Genomic DNA, 24677 nt, shown 5'->3' on the forward strand with positions numbered 1-24677 from the left:
GCCCACCTGTAGGGCAATTCAGGAAATTTTGAACAGAGAAAACTTGCAGCAAACTGTCAACATATTTATCATCTTTAGAATGTGCATAAATGAGAATTTTTTTAAGAGGAAATTAAAGTGTATGTCTGAAGAAAGTCATCAGCAAAAATGGGATTTTTATTGTAAGGATGTGCTAAAAACCATAATGCTGATACGACGGTAGAGCACAGCCCCCAGTACAAAACATGCGCCATGACCTGGGTACGCTGATGGAGGCCCTTTTCTCCAGTGCCAGTGTTGCAGCCCAGGTGGTGCCTAAACACTACAGACTCATTTTGTTCGGAGCGGGAGGTCAGGCTCAATGACCTCCTGAGGTCCCTTCTGGCCTTAATTACCCTGTAATTCTGTCATGCCACAAACAGGACAAATGACTGGTCCCCTCCCTGCTTGCAAACCAAGAAGATTAAGCCTCAGCTTGACTAATAACTTAATCTAAAGCCTACAAATAGAGATAGCTGTTTATAGCGTATAATTAAACCTGCTCCAACAGTGGAGAAGTAAGAAAACTGCAAAAGAGCAACGGCATCATTTTTGCTGAAGTACCGTAAGCGTGTGAGCACACAGATGGAGAGAACATGTGCTCTGCGAGTCGCATTCGGTGCTGGGCTGTCCTGACAGCAATACATGCCAGCCAGAGCACTGCAGGGATGTCCCAGTACATGCGTGGATCACATGGGTACTTGGTGCCAGGTCCACGTGTGTGGTGTGTCTCAAATTCTACCTCCACTATGTGGAATTCAATCTACGCCTCTGAAAAGAGCAGTAGTTCCACTAGAGATGATAAAATATTTTTGGATTTAGACCCTGAGGTCTTACCAGCCATGGCTGCCTCATGCAGTATTTTTACTGTTGTGGTTCCCTGCTCATTTAATGGTTTGTCTTAGTTGGCAAGTCTTTAACACCACAGGTCAGTGAAATGTTCAGGAAATAGAGATTTTTGTGCTGTTTCAGGGCTATGAGACTTAGCATTAAACCCTGATGAGAGATCTGATTGTGTCAGCACTCTCTGGAGGAATGAATGAGTTGTTGGAAGAAAGTAATTCTACCCTCTCTAACTCAAACTGTGATCATACCAAAAGTCTTGCTTTCAAACTTTGGGGAAAATCAAAACGTCAGTCTGCATTAGGAACATTTTGGGTGATTCTCTGCAGCCCCTTATAGGGCTTTTTTTAATTAGCCAATTAAAGGTTTTCTGAACCAGTTACAGCCTTTACACATTATTCACGATCCCTTACTCATGACTTTGGGGTCAGTAACTAGCGGAGAAACAAACTTACTGCTTTATTTGAACAAGCATGACTGATGGACTGAGAGGTTCAGGAAATTTTCTTTGCAGTTCTCTCCAGTTGGAGACTAAGTATACTATTGTGCCAATCCTGTATATGATTCTGTGCCTGCATGTGATTTTATCCTTGAAAATATACATTGGCTTTTCAGTCAAGCATTACACAAATTACTTAATGAACAACCTGTTACCTTTTTCCCAGGCAGCAAACCACACTAGTTCCCCAAAGAAACTGAGCCTGGTAGCTAGTGGGACAGCTGCCCCGACAAGACATTTCTGCAGAGCTCCCTTTGGGCTTGCAATGAATTGTCCCTATTCACTGTGTTTCTTGGAAGGTCTTCCAAAAAAGCACAACGATTATCTCTGTCAGCTTTTATCAGCAGATGGCAGGCATCTCTGGAAAACAATCAAGGTTTTTTAGAGCTACCCCAAGAACAAAGCAAACAACAATGAATGCTTTCCAGCAGAACAGACGCAACTTCTGGGATGCGGAAACCTTATGGGCAGGGGAAAACTCACACAAAGTCTCTGCTGCTCTTTTCGGGGACAAATTCTGATTTCAGCTGGGAAGTTATTCTGCTTCATGTCAGTGCAAGGTTGCTCAGCATCTAGTCCTAAGCAGTTGTCTCCTCCTAAGTTTTTACTTCAGAATAGTTTTCAAACTTTAGAGCAAATACAGCATGAATGAATTTAAAACTCACAAAAGTAGAGCTATTGAATTTTTCACTGAGTTTGATTTCCATAGTTTTCTTTTTCTTTCTGAAGCAAGACTGCCCACTGCAATTAATGAATCTCTGTTTATGATGAGCTGAGGCCAGTGCCTTCGTTTCACTGAGGACATAAGTTTGAGTCACCAGGGCCAAAGATACAAGTCAAGGTCTGGGAGGTAAAAGGCCAAAGGATTAGTCATCCACCATCCAGCCCAGCCCCAAATCTGACATTTTGCACAGTGAGAACAAGTCTAGAGGAGATTTCTCCCCATCTATTGTTGAGGAATTCAATTCACGCTAAAATAAAACATAAATACAGTAGTTGAGTAGTGAAGCAGCAGGGGCAGTCTGTCATTTGAGCTCTTCCAAATTATTCCTTATGCCAATTCATCAAAATAGATTTGTTGTTTTTTTAAGATTATACGTGTGTGTGTGTGTGTGTATAAATTATAAAACAAAAGCTCCTCTCAAAATAAAACCACTGGGAACCTCCATGTAATAAAATGAGTCACACCAGGATGCGATGACTAAGTGGGAGAATAGGGAATTCCACTCTCCATGCCAGCTTCTTACATGATCAATTTTCTGTCAACAGGTGATGGGAGCTTGTCTCTCTGCCTTTTGTTTATTCCAAAAATTACTATTATTTTTTAATATTCTGTTTAAACAATTAAGATGCAAAGCTGAATAATCAGGACCAGGCATACTTCCACTAGGCGCCCCCATAGTAAACAGTGAGCCAGGGAATGCAGGCCAGCAGTGGCTGCCTGTGTTAATAAGGATTTACCAGCTGTAAAATTCCAAAATCTTGTGTCATACGGGGAAACCTTCCAAAACACTGGATTCCACCCTGTCTCGCTGAGTCTCTAACAGCTATGGCAACTCCGTTTCTGCAGCCACACTCTTTTGCATTTTTGTGTGTGTGATCCTTAGATTTTTTCCTGTTTTGCAGTGTTTTTCTGGGATCCCCAGTTTAATGTCTGACAATAGCCCCGTGAGACTACAAGAACACCTGGAGCAGGCAACACATTTCAGCCAGGGGGTAAACCCGTGGGGAGGAAGGTCTGCTGGGTTTTCATCAGCTCTAACAGCAAGGACAAGCAGAAGGTGTCCCATTTACCCTGAAACTTTCTAACTTGCACAGCAAAAAAGTGCAAACTCTAATCCTCCCCATTAATATCTGTTACCCTTCAGTGTTCACAAATGATGAGATCTGCTGAGACGCCTTCCTCTTCTACTTAGAAAGAACAAACAAAACAGAAACCTAAAGAGAACAAAACCTCCCTGATTCTCCCCAGTTCTGACTTTTTTTGCAGAGAGAACTCCCAAGCAGGCCCTGTGCTCCACTTTGCAGCCACCTTACTTTGGTGCACTGCAAGGCATGAGGAAGGCGCATTAACCTGGCAGGTTAATCACCTTTAGCTAATGCAAAAATCAAGTGGGCCTCCCAACAGAGACATCTCCAATTTATTCCCCAGGTTTATCCCATTGCTCTGCAGATTTAGAGTGGAGAAGATGTGTATCCAGCTTTAAACGCTGGACTCCAGCCACAGACTGCGTGAAGCACAGAAAGTGCTAGTGCTTGTGTGCTCTTTCTAAATGATCAAGAAAATAGCAAGATAGCAAATGTATTTCATATACTCTCTGTTGAACCTCACATGTTGCAAACAAATTGAATCATTTAAGATTACAGTACGGCTCTCAGTTTTGCTAACTCTGTAACTATTCCCAGATATTCGTGCTTTCTTTCTTAGCCTTTACCATTTAAAAAAAACAAACAATAGTTTGGGTTTTTTTCTCCAGAGCTGGGCTTTTGTCTCATGTTAAGATAACTTAAAAACCTATATTGTAATGCATGTCCAGCAGTAGATTGTGTCTGTGACTGAACTGAGTTATGATCCTAGTTCTAAGATATGTCCCATTCCTCTCAATTTACCATAACTTAAACCCTCTATTCCAGTTCGGTAATTTAGAAATTCAGTGAGAGAACTAGAGCTTGGAGTTTGTGTTAATTATTTAAAGTTATGTACCAGGGTCAGATGGCAAACATTTCTTTTGGATGAATCTGGGGAAAAAATGAAAGTTTTTTAAAAAAATGTTGGTGTCTTTTTTATCTTTAATTTGCTTGAGAAAATTGCATCATTCATTTTGCACCATTAAGTTCAAAGAGATAATTGCTGCAAATCGTTTGCTATTTTTTGCATTCCCTGGGAGTTTTTTGATCATTCATGAAACTGTCAGACTACTAACAGGCATTTAGTTCCCTGTTTGGGGCACGGTGAGAGATTTCAGACTTGACACAACAGAAAAGGGGAACACTGCTGTAGACAGTCTTATAATTTCCTTTCACATCTCCCACAAAACACCATGATCCGCAGCCCTGGTTCCTCGCTATCATCAAAACCAATACACAAGCCACCTTCTGTTCACATTATACATGCCATAACGCCATCCCATCACAGTTTTCTATAGTGAATTGTCCTGGCCAGAAGACCGTTTCACGTTTCAAGTCATTCGGCTGATTTTGAGCAGATATATATCAACTTATACAATTACAACACACATGGGCTGTAAAAGGCATCTACTGCATAGAGGAGCACTTGCAATAGTGACTTTACTTATGATAAAATGTCAGCCAGTATGTGCCTCCGGATTCACCAGTCTGGGGCAACATTTACTGTGGACTCAGCCTCCCCAGGAGCTTCAGCTCAAAGTAAAATATCACCCCTTTTAACTCCTTGCTTGTCAAGGCTGCCCCATTCTTCCCGTTGTGGCCTGGCAGTGTATAGTGGTTCATTGCTCCAGGACGGACTGCTGAGGAGTCCCACACCCCGCTAACAAAGGATTTACCCCATCTCACTGAACTCTCTGGCTGCTTGTCCTAAGCAAGTCCCATGCCCAAACAGCCAAAAGTACTGAGTTCTTGCTGCAGCTGCAGGACAGAAGGGACAGATGTAAGAAACCGTAAGTTCTTAATTTTCTATATTTTTTAAATCTATTGTGCATTTTAACTACATCTAAATATATATATATTTAACAAATCATCACTGTCGCCAGCTATAAGCTGTGAATAAAAAAAAAAACCTTTCTAGGCAGCTGTGATTTCCTTTTAACTTTTGCAGGGAGAGGTACAGGAAGATTGATAGCATCATTGTGCTTTATAAACAAGACTTCTTCCAGAAAGTGGAAATTCCAAAACCAGAAAGCACTGCCGTGCTTATTTTCTAGCTTGTGATGGAGCAGGAATACTGAAAAGTGCAAGTTTGAGAGCAAAATCATTCTAGAGCCTGCTTGTTTGCTTCTAAAAGTGAAAGCAATATGTTTCAAAGAAATGAATTATTTGCCCAGAGTTAAAATAAAGCACGTCTGCAAGGAGAGATGTGTTAAGAGTGTGAAGAATTGCTAGAAATCAGAGAGACACTGTGAAGTAGTACAGCTATCATCAGAGTAGTTATTAACATTATTGTTATTCCAGTGACAGGCAAGCCATTGTAAGGGATATAAGTTAGTATATTGGGATAAAACAGATACATGCGGCCACGGGTGCTTCTGAGCACACGAGCCACTGCAGAGAGCACAGCTGGGTGCACAATGAGCGCCCATCTCCTACAGTGATCCCCGACTGAGAGCAACACGTAAATATATATGCGAGGAGCAGAGAGCCCCCAGCCTCAGACAGGACGGGCACAGGTTGGAGGCCTGATGCACACCTCAGGCAACGTGATGCTGCTCCTGCTGTATGAAGACATGGATGCTACTGCCGTACCTGAAGCAACAAACTCTGTGAATCGTATCTCAGGTATTTTAGTAGAGCTGCCAGGTATGCCAAAGGGTGTACAGGATGGAGCCAGAGGAAGTACAAGATCAATGAGAGGGAGGGAAGAAGAAAGGCTAGTGGGTCTTGCTATCTTGGGCACTAGCATGGGCTCTCTGGTTCGTTTCTGGGGCACGGAGGCAAGTGCCTCCATTCAGACGCAGCACTTTGGGCAGGCACCGTGCAAATGAAAGCCTCAACTCGCCACCACCACACTGAAGACAATGGTCCTCATCCTGTCCTGTGGTGAGCTCTCCTGAAACCAGCAGACATTCAAGTATGTTCAAGCTCACCTGCTCTACTTATTAGCATCCTAAGAAACCACTGTCACGAAAACAGCACTGAGGTGACAGACATGCAGAAACTCAAGGGAAAAAGAAACTAGAACTCCATTGCTTGAATCTAGAGCTGGAAAGATTTATTTTTGTCAAATGGACTTTGAGTGTCCACGCTTCAGAGGCCTTGACAGCTGCATCAGTTCAAAGGGCACAGAGAGCACCACCTCCTCTCTTTACACTGCATGGCCAAATTGAAAGATTTATGGTGGATCTAGTCCAAAGACGTACGCTTTCTATTTGGGTTGTTCCTCCACCACCCACATTGTCCTAGCGATGATTCATGATGTCCATGTGGCCACCATAAGAGTTTGGCAGGGGAAAGCACAGTCCATTTGCACTTTTCTCCCAGAGAAACATGAAACTTCTCTATCACTCACAGCAGAGCAGCAGTAACCAGTACACAAATGGGAGTAAACACAATGCAACCAACATCTGACATGCAAATTATTACATGACAATTAAAACAAATAAAAGGGGAATTCCAAACCTTTTCTTTTTTTAACTGCATTGCAAGATCTGTGCCCCAACCAAACACTAACACCCTGGACCTTTAGCATATTCCAAATCCTTGGTAGCCATAAGACTGCTTTTCAAGCTCTCTCTTCCAGATCAAAATTAAAAGAATACACGCTCTTCAAAAATTTCTGTCTGTACAGATCTAGTTGCTTCCCCCGACCTATTTTTATTTAGTTGGGCTCAGTTATGTGTCCCTGAGTTCAGATCTTAAAACTCCATCAGCCAAACTCTGCTTTTGTGTGCTGGACTGACTCTACTGAATTCATAAATTCCCCTGGCTTACAGCAGATACAGATCACAGTCTTTCATCAGGAAGAGATAACCTTAAAAAGAACTCAAAACTATAATGCTTGCACGTCGGTAAACCTTATCGTTAAGAAAATGAATGCTATTTATGCATCAGCATTTCAAACGCAAGTACTGCATCCCCTTGCTCGCACACAGAGCACTGAGCTCCAGCCCCTTCGGTTCGCTTCCTGCTACCATTTCCCGTCGCAAGCTTAAAATGAGAGACTTTCACAGACTTCTCATTGGCGAGCTCATTGCAATAGTTTGTAGTTTGCGTAATACAACAAGGCAGTTATTTTCATAATGACATCCCAGCATAATTTGGGGAATATTCTTTATTTTCCAGCTATTTCTAGGGAAAAATCTACATATCTGTAGTGTTGTGTAACAGAGAAGTAAAAACTGTTCATTATTGTTCTTAGAAGCATGTTGTATTTCGGTCACAAATATGAACAGTTCTACATTTCTCTGCGTTGCTAGTAGTGAGTGAAGAATTCCCTCCAAGATCCAGAGGGAATTGAAATAGGTTTTGAGTGTCCACCTGAGGGATAAAACCTCATTCACAATTGTGAGCCCCAACAGCAGTTTCCTCAGTTTTGTAAGGCACACTGACTGCCACCTTCTCAGCACATGCTGCATTGCAGAACTCTGATCCAGTACACACAGATTTTGGAGTCTATGAAACAATTAACAGGAGAATCTCTCACTGCACAAAGATACCTGCACAAGATTTTTGGGGAAAAAAAGAGTTTTGCTACTCTCATCTTAAACACTGGACAAACGAGTCAAGTCAACGAGCTCTACAGAGTATGACCCACCAAAAGCTACTGCTGCTCTCACCCTTGTCATTACTAGTAGACCTAAAACTGGTGGCAAAAGTGGGAAGTCAAATACCAGTTGCTAGCACAGGCAAGGCTTCTGAGCTGTTAAAATGAAACTCAAAGAAAACCATGTTTCCCCTGCGAGCTGGTGCATCTTCCTGCCTTCACAAAGGTGTGATTCTTTCGCAGGCTCCCCGGGGCAGCGTCGCGCTCTGGAAGACGGCGCAACAATGACGGGGTCACACCAGCGCTGCACTGTCCACCCACCGGCATGTTTATTGTGGCCTGCTTTGCTTCTGAGCAGCTTATCAGTGCTCTTTGCAAGGTGCCGTGCAGATCGGATCTGCAGCGAGCGAGCTCCCGGAGGCGAGCATAGGACCCACCTCCTCCTTCTACCCAGTGACATTTCTGATTGATAAACTGGGATGCAGAAACGGGCCTTTTTGTTGTGTGTTCATGCAGCCTAATGCAACGACAACTAAGCATGGCCATGATAGTGATAAATAAAATTGTCTACAGTGTATAATGACGGAAGCTGAAAGTCACAGGTGCATAAGATCCTAATTTTCAGGCAAGCTGGGACACTCATTAACCTCTGACAAACGAAGCACAAATGTTTAATTCTCAAGCTACTGCAGTCAGCCAGAATCCGATCAGCCCCTGCACGATTTGCATATCCAGCTCAGCTTCTTAACCTTCCTCACCTTAAAATATACCTATGAAAGAAAGTAATCTTCACTTAAAAGCACTTCAGGGCATATCTGTAAGAGGTATTGCTGCATTATAAAACAGTGCATGGATACACAGAGAACTAGCTCGTCTTCAGCACGGAGCAGAGTCCCCCAGATAACCCACCGCAAACTAAACTGACCAAAGATTCAGACCAAAGATTTGACTGCGGGTCTCCCATCCTCTAAATTCCCCCTCTGCCAATCACTTATTTGAAGTCCAGAAGACTGAGACTGCCTGCAGAGGCCGAGGGGCGGTGGGGGAGGCAGGATGTGGAACACCAGCATGCAAATCCCTGCTCCAGACTGGGCACTGCCGCTGGGATAAGTCATGCCTCTCCACTACCCGAGGTAAAATAAGAAGAAATTTTAAAAATGCAGTTTCCCCAGCAGTGAAGAAAAGCTTTAGATTTAGTGTGGAAAATGTTGTTGTTCTTTTTACTTTCTAACATCTATTCCAGCCAGAGCCTTCTCTGCTCTTATATGGAAACGGGGCAGGGCGTTTTGGATGTTTCCTCGAAATGGCATTAAGAGCTACCTCCTTTTAGTGTATCATCTCCTTTAGTTACTGCAAAACATTCTTGGGACAGGTACCACAGCCGGCTGCCAAGCATGTTCCCATGCACCTTCACGATTCGCTGACATTGACGGAACAGTGGCAGCACAGTGGGAAGGAATTAACACGCGGGCTTAAAAGGAAATACAGGGTGCCAAGAAAATTGCTCTGACTGCACAGGCTTATCTGAACCTTCCCAGCTTGGAGGCCCAGAGCTTTGCATTCTTGTAAAACAGCATGGCTTGCTGGTGGTGTGGGAAGAAATTGGGACCCACAGCATGATTTCCCACCCCCCGTGTCACCAGCTGATGCCCGCATACATTAATTTTTGGCTCGATTCTTACTTTTTGTGAAGGGCATTACCCCATAAATCATGCTCATGCTGTTCACTTGGGCGACGCAATTTCTTAAATGCCTTACAAGTCACTGGATATATTGCTTAAGCTGCCTCTACCTTAGTTTACTGACAGAAAACTTAGAAGCAACACATTTTCTTAACAGCACAAAGGGAACACAAAGTTTACATAAAACAGGCTGATGCTTTTTCATACTGCAGAGTCCTTTGTCTCGCTGAAATCAATGGGAGTGAAGGATGGCAGAGTCTGGCACTTCACATTTGCAAAGTGCTTTTTTGATCCCTGGACACTGTTATTACCCTTGCAGAGCACCGTGTTTAGAATACAAAAATCAAGCCTAATGAAGGGTAAGTTAAAAAAGTCCAGACCATTTACAAAGAAACAATGTCCCATTGCAAAAGCCTTAGAAAATCCAATAAAATACACATACTGCTTAGTGAGGTGAGATTAAATGCTTGCATGCATATGATATTAGAAAAGAAACAATTCAGCTCTGAAAAAAACAGGTAACTAACTACAGCAGAATGCATTTGTTTGCGTTTCCTCCTGTAAACAAGAAAACCTGTATTTCTGCTGCCCACCTTATCCATTAGATCATGTTAAGCATATTTTCTGGGGTCAGGTATTCTTTGAGTTAGAAAACAAGTGATGTTTATTATAGCATGCCATTATGAAAACACAATACAGAGAGCTCAGAAAAGGCAGTAAAGGTGATGCTAGGCAACTAAATAACTCCCAGTAATCACTCTTTATTCCTATTATTTATTTATATTCATCCAACACCAGTCAGGGTTTGGGACCATCTTGTACTGGCTCTTTACAAGTCAAGCAAATAAATAAACAAGATGAAAAGAACAGAGAGAACCAACAATCTGCCACCCATTCCCCCTTCATGGTTGCTCAAAAGCTAGCAAGATTACCTGAAAACTTTGGCAAAACATGTTTTAAAAGCAGCAGCTCTACTGGAAAAAAGTAGCATTGGGCTGTAACAAGGGGCTTTTCACTTTGAATTGATTTGTTTTGCTAGGCCTATATAAAAATATCTGAAAAAATATGAAAGATGAAGCGATGTATTCTTGTATCTCAATATCTGTATAAAGATAATATTACTTTGATATAAAGATACCCATTATGCACATTTTCCCCCACAGACTTTTGAAGAGAAGAAAACACAATCTTTGCCTGTAGTTCACATTAACAAAAAAATGTTCATTTCAATTATGATGTCTGCAGTAGCGTTCACTAAACATGAGATTGAACAAGCATAGAGGAACATGCAATGGTCATCCCATTTCTCTGATAACATACCCTGTGCATGCTGATTCCCAGTGTCTGTATTCTGATGAACCAATAACAGAAACATTTGCTCCCAAGACTGATTTTACTCACATGGTTAAGTCAAGCAATTTGGTTTTACTTTCATGAACTTGAATGGGATCACTCACTCGAGTAGAGTCACTCATGAGCACAAATCTTAGGATGAGACCATAAGACACAACAGCACAACAGATTTGCCTTATCCCATTAGGGAAAGTTAGAAAAAAACCTGCCTTACCTGATGTTTTCTCTGTGAACACCACCTTGGACTCTGCTGTGAAATTTTGTCCAGTCAGGATCATCTGTTGTCCTCCATAAACAAGGCAGCTATCAATATCTTGTCTTTCAACCATCGGAAGTTCATGAGCAGACCTTTGGGCTGTGGACAAATTTCAGACATGAATGAAACCAACTCTGTTTTACCAGGACTTTCCAAATCTTCCCAGAACTATCCACAGATCGATCTTGTCATCGTTACCATCCATTGACTGCCAAAGCAGCTTCTCCAGGGTGCTAAATTTAGGTTTGAGAGGGAAAAATAAACTTACTCAAGGCATTTTATTTGGAAACATTCAGGAGCTGGCTGCAGTGTTTCAGCTGTGCTGGCCTTACTCCTTGTCCTTGAGAAAGGACAGCTTGGATGAATGAGTTGGAACTTGCCCATGTCTGTTTCCAAATAAATGGCCAAATTTTCAAGTGCCGGCACACTACAGCCCTGGAGCCCAAAAATTCCACCTGCAGAGAGGATTCCACTGAATAACACTGAATTCCTTCAGAAAGAAAATAAAAATAAACCTCTTCTACAAAAGCCCACTGCCTCCTACAGAACAGGGACTATGCTGGGCATGGAACAGTCCATTTGCCAATAAAAGCACTGTCTCCGTGTGCAGGCACCAAGCCCTGTGCACACAACAAGAGGGGCAATCACAAAGCCGTGTTTGTGTCGGCGGGCAGGTGGGGTCACACTGGGACTCTGCTGCAGCCTGGGCTTTTTGCAAGCATGTTTTGCAGAGGCCTGAACATCTGAGGATCAAGGCCCTGTGCTGCAAACTGAATTTGATTATAAAAGGCAAGGAAAGAAAACGTAGGGTGGAATCTAGATGGGCATGTACGTGATCAAGGATTTCTAAGGTCTTTACTGCTCTTGGCCACGAACTTGGAGGCTGACTTGGGCAAGTTATTGGTCTCTTTCCCCAGCCAGAAAACCAGGATAGCACCATCTCTCCACCTACTTTCCTCTCATCCCATTAAAACAGCGATTTGCATGGTCAGAAAAGCTTTGGAGAATCCTGGTCACCATCCCTGCAAGCCCATTCAAACTGTTTCCTAACAAGCGGCAGGAGCCGAAGAAAGTGAAGATGTGAGAATTGTTCTCTGCAATGCAGACAGCTGGAAAATATCATGAGCTTCCCTGTGACCAGACCAGGTGGGCAGCAGTTTGGGTCTGGTGAACTGCGAGTTCATGACCTCCACTCAAACTCCTCCAGATTCATCCACCCCAACTGGAAAGGCCTCTAGAGGATGCCGCTCATCTATGTAACAGCTGCCTTGGCTGGATTTTAACTTTCTCTGACAAAGAGCTTGCTCCCAAGAGACCCTGAGCACTTGTGTCTTCCCTTCACTGAACACCATTCGCTGCTAAGCCAAAAATAAGGAGATATTATACTATATGTTCAGCATCGGCCCTCCACTTGCACACAGGCAAGGCTGTGCTTTCGGTGACCTGGTCCCGGCACCCTTTTACTGCTGTGCAACCTTCAGAAAGCCGAAGACCCAACAGCTCTTGGCTGTGGTGAGAGCTATACAGATTCTCTCACCACATGAAGAAAATGCTAGAGTATTTGGTGGGAAAACACAAGCATTAAACCTTTCAGGCAGGTGTCTGTAGAAGAGGGGAGCAACTTTTCTAGCAAGGACAAGCTCAGCTGAACACTTTCTGCCAGTCATGACACACAGTTTTTGCTCTTGTTAAAAATACAGATAATTGAATATTTATAACTTTCTTGTGCCGTTTGAGAGGCATTTTTTAAAGTCTATTTAAAACAACCTTATGACTCATTGTTCCCTTCAAATATATAACAACAGCTGGGCTAAAATACTGCCAATTAAGAATATATATTCAGATTATTTTCACAGAAGCTGCTAATTTCTTTCACATGGCTGTATCATTAACTCCTTTCCCCAAATACTCAAATTTTTGATGAGTTCATAATTGGACTCATCACAAAGACAGATTTGTAACTTCAAAAACTTAAGAGTAAATAGCAATCACCAAAACCATGTCTACAATAGTCAAGAGAAAATATGTTTAAGCTTTGCCTCGGACACTGTTTATTCCTATTGAATCCTTAAATTTCACTTCCAAAGCATCCCAAATCATCAAAATTCCAGATTAACCTATATCTCCTTCAGACTTCAGTGTGTTAATAAAGAGCTTTGTACCTGACATGCCACAGATCAGTGGTTCTCAAAGCTTTTTCAGGATGAGGAAGGACAAATTTCAGCCTGGAAATAACCGTCTGACTCATCTTAATTACATTTGGATCTCAGCAAGTTGGAAATCACTGCCGAAGACCAAGCCTCTGTCCAACTTCCATAGAGCACAATGTTTGTGTACGCTGTGACCTACCAGGGAGCTGGGGCGGACAGCCGGTTCATCGGGAATGTGCATCCTGGTTCTTAGAAAATGCCAAAAAACCTTCTGCTATCCTCAGCCGAGCTGGGGTGGCCTCAGCAGTGCTGCCTGGAAGCCTGCGATGGGCAGAGGTGTTCCGTGGGCCCCCCGATGCAGCTCCGTGCTGCCACGGCCCCACAGCCAGCAGCAGCCGGGCTGATGCAGAGCTATGTTCTGGCACGGCTACAGCACGAGCAAGCTACAGGCATCTCCAAAACTGCTTTCGCCCTGACCCAGACTTGATCACGCCTATAGGTGTACAAAACCCATGTGTGCTTTATATGTGCAGCAGAATACCATTTGGAAGTGTTTCAGCTGAGTTTCTCAGTGCAGATATGCTAAAAGGAAAGGTGGAGGAACACAGGAGTGTTCCTGGAGTTCCTGGAGTGCCAGGTTTCCTCTGCCCCGTTTTGCCTGCGTTTTTCTCCAACCACTAGGTGGTTTGCAAACCCTTTTCTCAAAAAAAAACCACTTTTCATTTTCCAAGATCTTTTTTTTACCCAGGCCTATAAGAAGGTTTCACCCCATACCGCATTTCCACCAGCAAGGAGGCTCAAGGCTCAGTGTGGAGCTGCCTCAATAGGATTACTTTTTTTTCCTCTGCAAGAAATATTAATTGCCAATAAATCCCCTTCCTCTAAGGTTCGTGATGGGTGGACTGCATGCAATAATTTCTCACTATTCCCTTTCTTCCCCCAGGGGCTGGCACTTCATAAAGTGACCTACAGCTACTGGAGTTTATGAGCTTTGAATAAACAAAACGCTGTTGACTTAACCAGTTGGGGTGTTTACTTTCAATAGCAACAGTTACTGACATAAGGCAGCAAAGCAAATGCTATAGAAATACTCACACTTGGCCTAAAGCAGTGTGTCAACCTATTAACAGGGGACATTATTTTTCTATTTTATTTGACTGTCTGCAAATCAAGATGTCATGGATGCGTGGTGCCAAGAAATACAATGCACGCAGCAACACAAGAGAGAAAGGGAGCTGCTGTCTCGGAGCGCTGCACCACCTCCAGCCCGGGGGGGAGGCAGCCCCTCTGCTGCCTGCCCTGCCCGCGCCGCTCAGCAGGCCTGCTGCTGCCCACAGCCCACCCGGGCTCACGTGCACCCGTCCCAGGGGCACAGGGTGCTTCTCGGGGGGTGAGCCTTTATCCCCTTCCCTATGCCAGCAGGTGGAGGAAAGGTTAACACGACCTGAACCTCTGGGCCGGCAGGCTGAATGCTCCACAGGAGATGCACAAGCCTGACCGTAAGGAAGCGTGCCAAGGCAGGGCGAAGGCGTTTCTTGCTTCCCCACCTGCCCACAGCATCCCTAACCGTTCCTTTTTCAGCAGAAAGGCTATTTGGTTTCTTAGGAAAAAAAGGGATACTTTGAGACAACTGATCACCAGGGTAAGTCTGTTGTGGCTCCCAATCTCCCCCAGGAGAGTGTTGCCCATTGCTGCTAGCAGGTTCAAAGTGACAAATTCAGATCTATTCCCTACTGTGCTCCTTAGGGGATCCCAGCTCCACCTGAGAGCCCGTTCCTCTCCATGCCGCCCAGCCCTCCCCATCAGTGCTCCTCCTGCAGCATCTCCCGGGATGAGCAGTTCTGGCCCTGCCTGAGCATCGTGTTTCCTTCCACCGGCTTGGAGGGCTTCCAAGCACTGCCTTGACTTACACAAAAGCTGACTCGTTTTATGAGGAGTCTTAACTGAAGCTAAATGTCTCTTAACAGCCTCCGGAGAGGAACCGTCTCGGCAAGCTCCCTCCCTGCATATGCAATAATAGTGAGGGCTGGGTTGGGTAATGTAGGCAAAGCAAAAACACTAAATGTGATCTGCCTCTTGGGAGGAACGGGCTTGTGAACTCCGCTCAGAGCAGTGTGGGTCTGGCCGTCACTTCCACAGCGGAGATACTCTACGGCCTCCGTCTATCAGCACACTATCTCAGTGCTTCTGCAGAGTGGCTGGAGACCTCTGTGCAAACGCCTGCATAAACAGAGGCCAAAGAGTAACTGCTAGAATGAAATCTGCTCCACGCTCTCTTCCTGACACCTGCAACTCTTGATCCAGAGCTTAGGTTTACCTGTTGTCCCCATAGCTGACCACAGTTCAGGAGAGACCTTACCCTGGGTGATCACAAGGAGGGTCACCTGCAGCTCGGTGAAGACAAAGCTAGCATTACCTCTAATTACCTCTAATTGCCATCACAAGCCAAATAAACCAAAAAATGTGGATACTTAAAAAAGGTGGGGTCACAACCTGCATCCCCAATGCAACAGTCTCCCCTGGCCAAACGTCCAGGTCCCTCTTTGGACATCCCCCCATCCTTACCCTGCCCAGGACAGCCTCAGCTCACCCCAGCTTGCTGGAAGCCTTCAAGCTGTGACTCACCACTACTGACATGTCTTACCAAACCCCCAAAGGCTCTTGGCTCCAGCCACTGTTGGATTTGAGAAGAGCAGATAGAGCTGGGTGTCTGATGCTAAAAAAAATCCTGAACCCTAGAAGGCAGAGGTGTAGTTTGTTGTGGGATTAATTCTTCCACCTCAGTGCAAACCTTAATGAGCCAAAGTAAATATTTCATTTCTCCTGTCACACTGTGTTTATTTACCACGAGCTGCCTGCCTGTGGTAGGATTGATAGCAGCAGAACTCCTATGCCCAATGCTTATCCAATGCATTAATGTCCCGAGAGACTTTGATGCTGTCCATCACACGCTGAAGTACCCTGAGCTCTTTCGTGGGAGGAGAGGCAGAGGCTGGGGAGCTGCAGTATGTGAGCCAGGGGAGGACCAAGGGCAGAAGACATCTCTAGCAGGCAGGTAGACATCAGTAAGGCACCCTAGAGAGCAGCAATCTTCTAACTGGAGGGATGGGATGAATTACCTCCTGGTAGGAGTATGGGCCAGTGGGAGGCTAAGTGAGAATCAAGTAAATAAAGCAAATTTCCAACCCTCATGATTAGATGGGAAACCTTGGGAATGTGATCTATATACTATGAAAAGAAGAACCTGGTATGAATGACAACAGTTTCCAATTTGTTGCCAGCAAGACTTAATCAGGAGTTTGTGCAGAGCCATCCAAGAAAAAAGCACCAAAAATAGAGGGCTTTTCTCCACCTCTTTCTCTGCAGATAATTTATTTTATCATGTCCTTGCGAAGGAGGAGTGGCAAGCACTGATGGCAGCAGTGTCAGATAGTATGATACTTTCTATGAACTGCAGCCAGCTCACCAAACCAGCGTGTGATTAATGACAGGAAAACCATAGCCTCGGTTCACTTCTCTGTTGATCATGTCTGCGGGTATGCACAGCATTTCCCTTTAATCCCTTGTGGAGGAGATCTGCTGAGCTTAAATTATGCTCAGAAATCCACGCTCTCTGTAGGACACTGGGGTGCTTGCTTTTATCAACAGTGGTGTTGCAAAGACAAAAAGTAAACACGAGTTTATCCTCATAGCAAAGCTTGCAGCCTGCAAAAAGGGCGGGCATTTTCCTTCTGTCTGACTCAGACTTTCCAGACTGAAATCTTTTGATTGCACATTAAAAGTGGCAAATCTTGCCAGAATTAGCTTTTAAATTCTGTGCTTTAGGAGAGAGAAAAATTTTACTTCAGAAAAAGCACCAGTTTTTGTGTCAGCTGCTTGATTTGTCTTAAAATTGAAATGAAAGGGGGAAAAAAATTCCTTTAATTCAACTGGAAACCTTGCTACTCTTATAATAATCATCGTTATGGTTAAACTTGCCAATGGGTATCTCTCTGGTGCAAAGAGATCACTCGTTTCTGCTTTTTCATCTCAATAAACTAGTGTTCCTTCTTGCCTGCCATTGTATTCCAACCAGCACAGTTCCCGGCCGAGGAAAAGCACTCGCTGGTTTGCCAAGACAACATTCTTTTACATGACTAGCTCTTTCCCCTGTAGTTATTAATGTGTCACATATCATAGGCTCAGATTGTCTGAGATGGGAAAATCTACTAGAAGGAGAGAAAAATAAAGGAAACTTCCAGGGAAATTGATTAAAGGGAAATAAGATATTTGACCCAATTTAGTGGAACAAAATACGGTCAATAATAGAAACTATTTAAATTCTCAGATGGACACACAGTTCTTTAGTAATGTTTTGTTTGTTGTGTTTTTTACCACCTCGGAATATCTATTATAAGAACAAGATTTTAGACTCCCCCTCTCATGCCAAGTGCAATCGTTTGCATTTTAAGGGATTCATGAGCACAGCTTGGTATCAGCAAACATGGATTATATGAAACAAGAACTGTGAGACACTTTGGGATGGTTTAACTAGGATCCATTAGAATAAAAGCTGTGACACAGCGTGACTGGTACTCCGAACACTTACATCTTGCAAATACTTGCATAAAGCAGTTTTGGTTGCCAACAGCATGGAGTAAAACAAGCTGCCTCGCAGGTGCTACTCTGATCTCTCTTCAATGCTGCTCCTTCTCTGCTCCATGGATGTTTCAGCCAAGGAGTAGAAACGACTCCAGAGGTCGATCATTCTCCAAGAAATGAGTTTCAGCTCATAGCGAAAGGTAAATCAAAGCAAATGAACAGAACTAATGCTACAGAAATTGCCTGAACGGTTTGAGAATGATGATTAGGTCTGCCAATACCAAAGCCCTTGGTTATGGCTGTGTTTGAAGGGACAAGTTAACTCAGTAACCCTTCGCGCCTGTAATTTCACCACATTCTGTGAAAACAGCTCTGTGATAGCCCTGCCTGGCCCAGCAAGAGCTCACCTACACGGGCTGGTTTATGCCTGTGCCTAAAACACAGACCTGCACAGGCAGGGATGGACATTTGGGCACGCACAACCGCAGCACGACTACCAGCTCCGAGGTGTGCAGAGGGGCACAGGCAGGGAGCCGGGCTCTGCGCGTGCTGCGGCACGGACCTGTCGGCTGTGGGTCCCAGGGACACCTCACGTAGCACCTATGGAACTTGCTGCTATTTCACAGACTCAGCGTGGAGCACCACCAGGAGAAGGGATTTTTCTCACCTTTCTAGCACCACATCTACAAGACAGTGGCTTTTTATCCCTAAGTAAGTGATGGCCTGTTGCTACAATTATCAGAGGGTTTTCAAATGCCTTTGCCTGCTCAGTGGCTTCAGAACAAATCAACAGGCAACAGAAGAAAAAAGCTGCAAGGTGCTGAATGTGCAGGCTTGTCTGGATATGAGGTGCATTTCGAAGCATAACTGATCATTTAACAACGTATCACCTCCTTGGTCCTCCCACACAGCTGCCTGGGGAGGAACTTGCTCCGGATGATGCTTTGAACCTGTGAAATCCCCTCCTAAAACCTGTCAAGTGCTGAATGTGACACAGACGAGGTGGAATCAAATTGCCCCATGAAAAGCAGATACTTCACAGTTCTTGCTTCATTGCAGCTAATGATCTGCTGACACCAGTGGGAGTTTTTAGCCAGGATCGGCTTCTGCTGAGGAGAACACTCGGATATTCTGTTGGTAGCAACAGTGCTCTCAGGGGAACCCCACTGGTAGGGAAATGGCTGGTTATCTGAAAGCTGCTACTTACTAAGGCTTTCCTGGCGGGATATTATTAACAGCTACCAGACAGGAGAGATCTTACGGGACAGTCCCTGAGGATAAGGGTTCCCAGGTGGCCATGTCAAAGAAAATGAAAAGCAAACAAAAGAAAAAAAGAGGAGCAGCACACTTGGTGTGTGGGTGGGAGGTGGGACACAAGGAGAAAATGTCAGGGAGCCCCAACGTGCCTCTTCTCAGCAGGGCACCTGAGCTTACCTGAGACTGTGAGCTCTGCAACATGTGCGGACTGTCTGGGAGAAACTGAGATTACCATCTCTAGTGTGATTTAGTCTGCATTACTAATGCTGGCTGAACCAACTAAAGTTTTTAACCATCTTCCCAGAACTGGTCTGAAACCAGGAAGTGCTACTGAAAAGCAAACACATTGTTAAATATGCAACATACGTTCTAAATGGAAGAGGCTTATTACTCCACATCACTTTGTACTCTGCTTCCATGAGTTCAGAAAAGCACAGTCCTTAACATATCTCTCCAAATTGGCATTATATCCAGTATTCCAAAAATAAAACTTTTTTTTTCTTGAGGAACAAATACTTTTATTTTTATTTTGTAGGAGCTCTCCTGTCTGCTATGCAGCCAACATTTTCACATTTTAATCATAAAAAACATAAAAATAATCCACTTATACTGGTATCTCCACTGTTGGCTTTTTTATGCCCCCAAGACTCATCAAAGCAAACACATCTCAGAATAAATGCCTAGACATCTTAAACAAGCCTTGCAAATAGCAGGCATTGCACAGGCAAATTAGGTGTGCACATATAATTCAGAAAAATGTGATCTTATTCTGTAAACCATGACCGGACTTCTGCTTGAACGCTCTTTCATGATGGGCACAAATACAATGTGCAATTGTGGAAGGGTCTTACAAATGCCTGACTCTTTCTGAAAGAGATACACAAACTCTCCTACAGGCAAAGCAAGTAAGTGGGGTGTTCTCTGCAGGGCTCGCTACATGACCCGGGGACCATCCACCCTCTGCTCTGGGCTCGTGCTTGTTTTTTCTGTGCAGTGGATGTACAAGTCACACATGGAGTTTCCTCACCTGAGTAGCTCCCCATTGCAGGCAGGAATGGGCTGTTTCCACTTGGAAAAGAAATTGAAGGAGCGGCCAGGTGATCCTTTGCTGCAATTCCCCTCCTATCCACTGAAGCTGCAGTTTGCTGAACGTTTCCTTTAGCAAATGGGCCTTTGTTTCAGCAGGGACACGTTTGGGGTGGAGGCCACTATTCTTTCAGCCATCTGGTCCCATAAAAGATCGTAACCATTTCCTATGCAGAAAGGTGGTGGCTACTCCCACTATTGTCCCTTCCCATCACAGTGCCCAGAGACTTCATTCAGCTGCCTAAAATGCTCTGATAGTTGGTATCTTCTCACAACCGCTGCCAAGAGATCACACGTATCCATCACCCTCTCCTTAGCCCTGCCTTGTTTATTCATTTCTACTGTTTTTTTTTCAAAGTTGCCATCAATAATTCACTAGTCACAATTTCTCTTGATTTCCCACACAAAATTGACACCTCTCCTATTCTAAGCAGTTGTTATTTAAGTAAAGCCTGTATCCCAATAAATAAAACTCACACATGAGAAACTCTTCAATGACTTTCTTCACATGACTTATGGCAAGACAGATTCTGCTAAAGGGGTGAGTCATTCAGCAAAGGGAGAGGAAAACTGTTCATTATGTATTTGTGAAATCCCCAAACCGCTGAAAAGGCAGCATTTACCAACAAAAAGCATCACAGGATGCACATGAACCAGCAAAGTGGGTGGAGCCCTTCCAGAAATGACTGCGACACGGGGGCACCTCATCAGAGGCCTCTCTTTCTCAGGATCCAGGACGTTAAAATGAGTGGGAGGTGCAAGTTTCTCAGCTTACACACTTGCAGGATTTGCCCCCCAGAAGCCAAAACCGCAAGTTGTCTTCTGTCCCTCAGGGGAATACCAGAGCAACCCGGGCTTTCCCTGCTTCAGCTGCAGCCTCCTGAGCTGCACACCCCTTAGCATCAACAGCTAGAAAAAAACATAACCAGGACGCACCCGAGCCTCAACATCAAACCCGTTTCTCCCTTTCAGTTGTGTTCCTGCCACAGCTCATATCAGAGGACTGCGCTCACTCTGTCAGCAGACAGGACTGGTCACAGTGCTAGGATCTGGCCCAGGTTTGAACTCAAAACCTCCAACCACCTTGTGGATAACAAGTTCTGGTTGTGCCTCCACTCAAAATAAAACCATTCCCAGGAAGGCAGGCAGCTTGCATGCTCATGCGCAAACAGGGACAATGTATATACGCCCCTATATGTACACACACACTGGCTCCCTGCTCCCAGAAAAGACCTGCTAGCCAGAAAGATCCAGCAGCAACACACTAATAAATAAAATTTGCAAAAGCCCCAAAGTCCATCGCTGTCCTCGCAAGCTCTAAGCACCGTGAAGAGCCACCTGCTGACAAAGCTTGTTTCAGGAAAAGGAGTGCATATAGGTAAGAGCCGCAGGCCACTCAAAGGGCGGCACAGACCCAGCCAGCGCTGGAAGAGCAGAGCACCTTGCATTTGCCTATCTGAGCACGACGGGTTTTTTCCCCTCAGTGCCAGCCTGAAGCAGAGGGACAAGACAATCATTGCAAGAGACAGAGAAGGCGCAAATCTCAGCGGATACTTACAGCATTCAATGGGGTTTGATGCTGCTTGCAGAGAAATGATCCTGCCGTTGGACTCCGGGATGTGCACGCGGAAGACAAGCCGGACACGGGTGTTCTTCCTGCCAATATCCGTCTCTCCCTTGCGCAGCTCGATGTCTGCATTCCTCAGCTTCAAAATCCCCGCACAGTCAATGCTGCCAAACACACATGCCATTTGACTTCACATTTCTGCTCTCAAACAGCTTGGAAATAGGTGACAGTCAAGAGGATTAAGCTGTTTTGCTTTGATCTCCGGGTTAAGAGCAGCTCCAAATACTTGTTCTGCTTAGGATCTAGATATTGCCGCTTCAGCAGTTACAGGGGAAGAAATCCCAGACGCAGCGAGTGAGGGATGCTGCTGGGCCCCTCCCCAAAGAGCCTGGACCCGGTGGCTCAGCGTGCCCCAGGCACGTCCCAGCCAAGGGCTGGGGGTGGCCTTTGTCCTGGGGACAGCCGAAGCCGCTCTCCAAACGTTATAACCCTGAGTCTTATTTCCCTCCTGTGCTAAGCACAAGAGTGCACGTGGCAGCGCCCGGGCTGGCCCCCCGGGGCAGGGAGAGTGAACCAGAACGAGAAGTGCACCCTGGGGCAGGCAATAAGCCGAGGCTGTGCCGGAGCCCTCCGCGAGCTAGAGAGCATTAAAGCCTCCGCCACCAGCTTTCCAAACAGCTCAGTGCCCAGAGACTGTGCAGCAGCTATTGCCTGCGCGCGGGCAGATTAGTTCAGCTCCACGGGGAATCACAGCAGTTGAACCAGCTAATTGCATGCACCATCCAGGCACGTTTTCCCCACAGTTTGTACGGGCACGCATTGAATTCAACTCCAAAGCAGGAAGCAAACTGCTCTCCCCTTCTTTTGGACAAGGTAGGGTCCTTCTGAGAAAACTGGGCTCTCCAGCCCTGGCCCAAAGTCACCTTGTCATCCTCCAAAGCCCTGGGATGTTGCTCCCAGCCAAGGCAATAGCCTAGCAGCGCAAAAAATGGTTCTCTGTTCCCATTCACTGTGTCCCTGCACAGAGAGGATGCAGGGAGCAGGATGAGCAGCAATGAAAGGATTAGGATTGCTTAAACCACTGCTGCAACTTAATATTGGTGTAAGTGGAGGTTAACTTCTTAAGAGTCCAGTGTAACCTAGCAAACATCCCTGTCTACATTAAAAGAATGTGCCAATTAGTATTTACAGAATCTGAGATCTTCACCTCAGCAATAGTCCTCAGAGGGTGCACTGTTGTTAGACAGCTACTGCCAATCCATTTTCATATCAGTTTTAAAAACATATAATCTTTCTTCTTTTGTTAGGAATTAAAATCACATTTTGGGAGGCATAAACCCCAAGCTGTTTCCTACACCCACACTGTTCCTTACTATTGCACGTGTGCAGGGGTTTATTACTCCAGGGTTACTTGTTAGGAACAGACAGTCATGTTCCATTCAGCACTTGGCTGCTCGAGTTTGAGATGTGGATGTTTATTTATCTCCTTGGGTGCAGAGGGAAGGAGAGGCTTGAAGGAAAGGGAGGAATGAGGTATATTTTCTGAAAAAAGATATATGAAGAAAGAATGTGGATTTTGCGATGAAGTAGGGGGGCTTAAAAACATAGCTGCTCTGCCAGCTTTGTCAGTATCCTCTGAAGGATGGAGATACAGCTCTTCCCTCTGCAGAGCAATCACTCTCATGCTGCCTGGCACACATTCAAGCCTGAAGTTTCAGACTGGTGCCCACTTCATCCCTCTGCCTCCATAAAACTGGAAGGAGTAATACAGAAAAGATGTGCCTGTACTTGCTTTTCTGTTAACCTATTACAACAAGAGAGTGCAATTTCATGGCCAGAGCACTTGGCTGAGTTCAGGAGAGATGTTTTCTGTTCCACTAAATGTTGTAAAATGAACCGTACACCTTTCCTCCGCTGTCTACTGCTCCTTGCTTCTCATTGCATCACTGCAGCATAAGGACTTGAGAATCAATTCTCATTTTCCTTAGTGCCTGACAAAACCGTTCTGACTTTGAAGATGACAGATGATTACAATATAGTCACCGTGGCAATGGGGGTAAAGAGCCTGCACAGTCAGCTGATGGATGGTAACTCTTTAAGCAGGTTTAACCCAGGTGCTTGTAACTGCTGCTCATGCTTTTGCAAAAAGGGTCTTACACTCATATATCATCCTGACGCTTCAGAAAGGGGAGTCCCTCCAGAGCAGACATCGTTATTCATTTAAGTGACTCCTTTCCACAGGAGAAAGAACTTCACATGCCAATATAATCCTCGTCAACTTTGCTAATAAAAAGAAATATGCTTACGTTGCTTTCATGTTGTTTTTGGGTTCCAATGGGATCTCTAAAACTTTGGTGTTGCCAATGATTTTTTCATAGCTGGTGGTGGTGACAGTTTTTCCCGTAATGCGATGGACTTGATAGAAAGCATGAGGTTTAAGTATCCGTTCATCTGCTGTCCCAATGAAGATCTGAAGACCCAAGGGTTTGTTCTCCATGTAACCGTGAAGCTGGCAAGACATTAAAAATCTATTATCACACACAAGGCTTGCAACGCCTTCATGTCAGGAAACCAAATAGATCTACAGACATATATACAGATATGGAGATATTTATAGACATAAAGATACGTGTAGTACAGACTCTTTTCTACTCTCAGGAACAGACATCCTCTTAAGAGTATTTGCTGGAGTCTGTGATACATAGGGAAGAGAGCTGATGGAAAACATGTAATTAATGGTTATAATACTAAATACACCAAGAAGAAAAAATTCCAGACAAGCTCTCCATTTACCAGAAATTTGTTGGTTGTCTCCAAACCAGACTGATAAATCCCCTCAAAAGGTACATTTTTGAGTACACTTGTTTAATTTGCAGTGACTGATTCCTAAGTGAGGTTCAAATGATTTTTTTCTGTGGGGTGGATAAAACTGCAATGCGGAGCTGACTCCCCACACCTTGGGCAGCACTTCCTGCTTCCTCTCAGCAG

General features: G+C 44.6%; 1 protein-coding gene across 1 annotated transcript in view; it reads right to left on the bottom strand.

Moving 5' to 3' along the window:
* NFATC2 (nuclear factor of activated T-cells, cytoplasmic, calcineurin-dependent 2) overlaps nt 1–24677 on the bottom strand; it is a gene marked incomplete at its 3' end in the record, with an annotated part of 55724 nt that overhangs the window by 11968 nt on the left and 19079 nt on the right. Inside the window, exons 4-6 of the mRNA XM_010296372.1 lie at nt 23996–24198; nt 21681–21853; nt 11007–11147 (exon numbers count right to left, since the gene is read on the bottom strand). Coding sequence (XP_010294674.1) covers nt 11007–11147; nt 21681–21853; nt 23996–24198 — 517 coding nt within the window. The remainder of the gene's footprint in view (nt 1–11006; nt 11148–21680; nt 21854–23995; nt 24199–24677) is intronic.

The sequence above is a fragment of the Phaethon lepturus genome, unplaced genomic scaffold, assembly GCF_000687285.1.
Source record: "Phaethon lepturus isolate BGI_N335 unplaced genomic scaffold, ASM68728v1 scaffold24501, whole genome shotgun sequence".
NCBI classification, from domain to species: Eukaryota; Metazoa; Chordata; class Aves; order Phaethontiformes; family Phaethontidae; genus Phaethon; species Phaethon lepturus.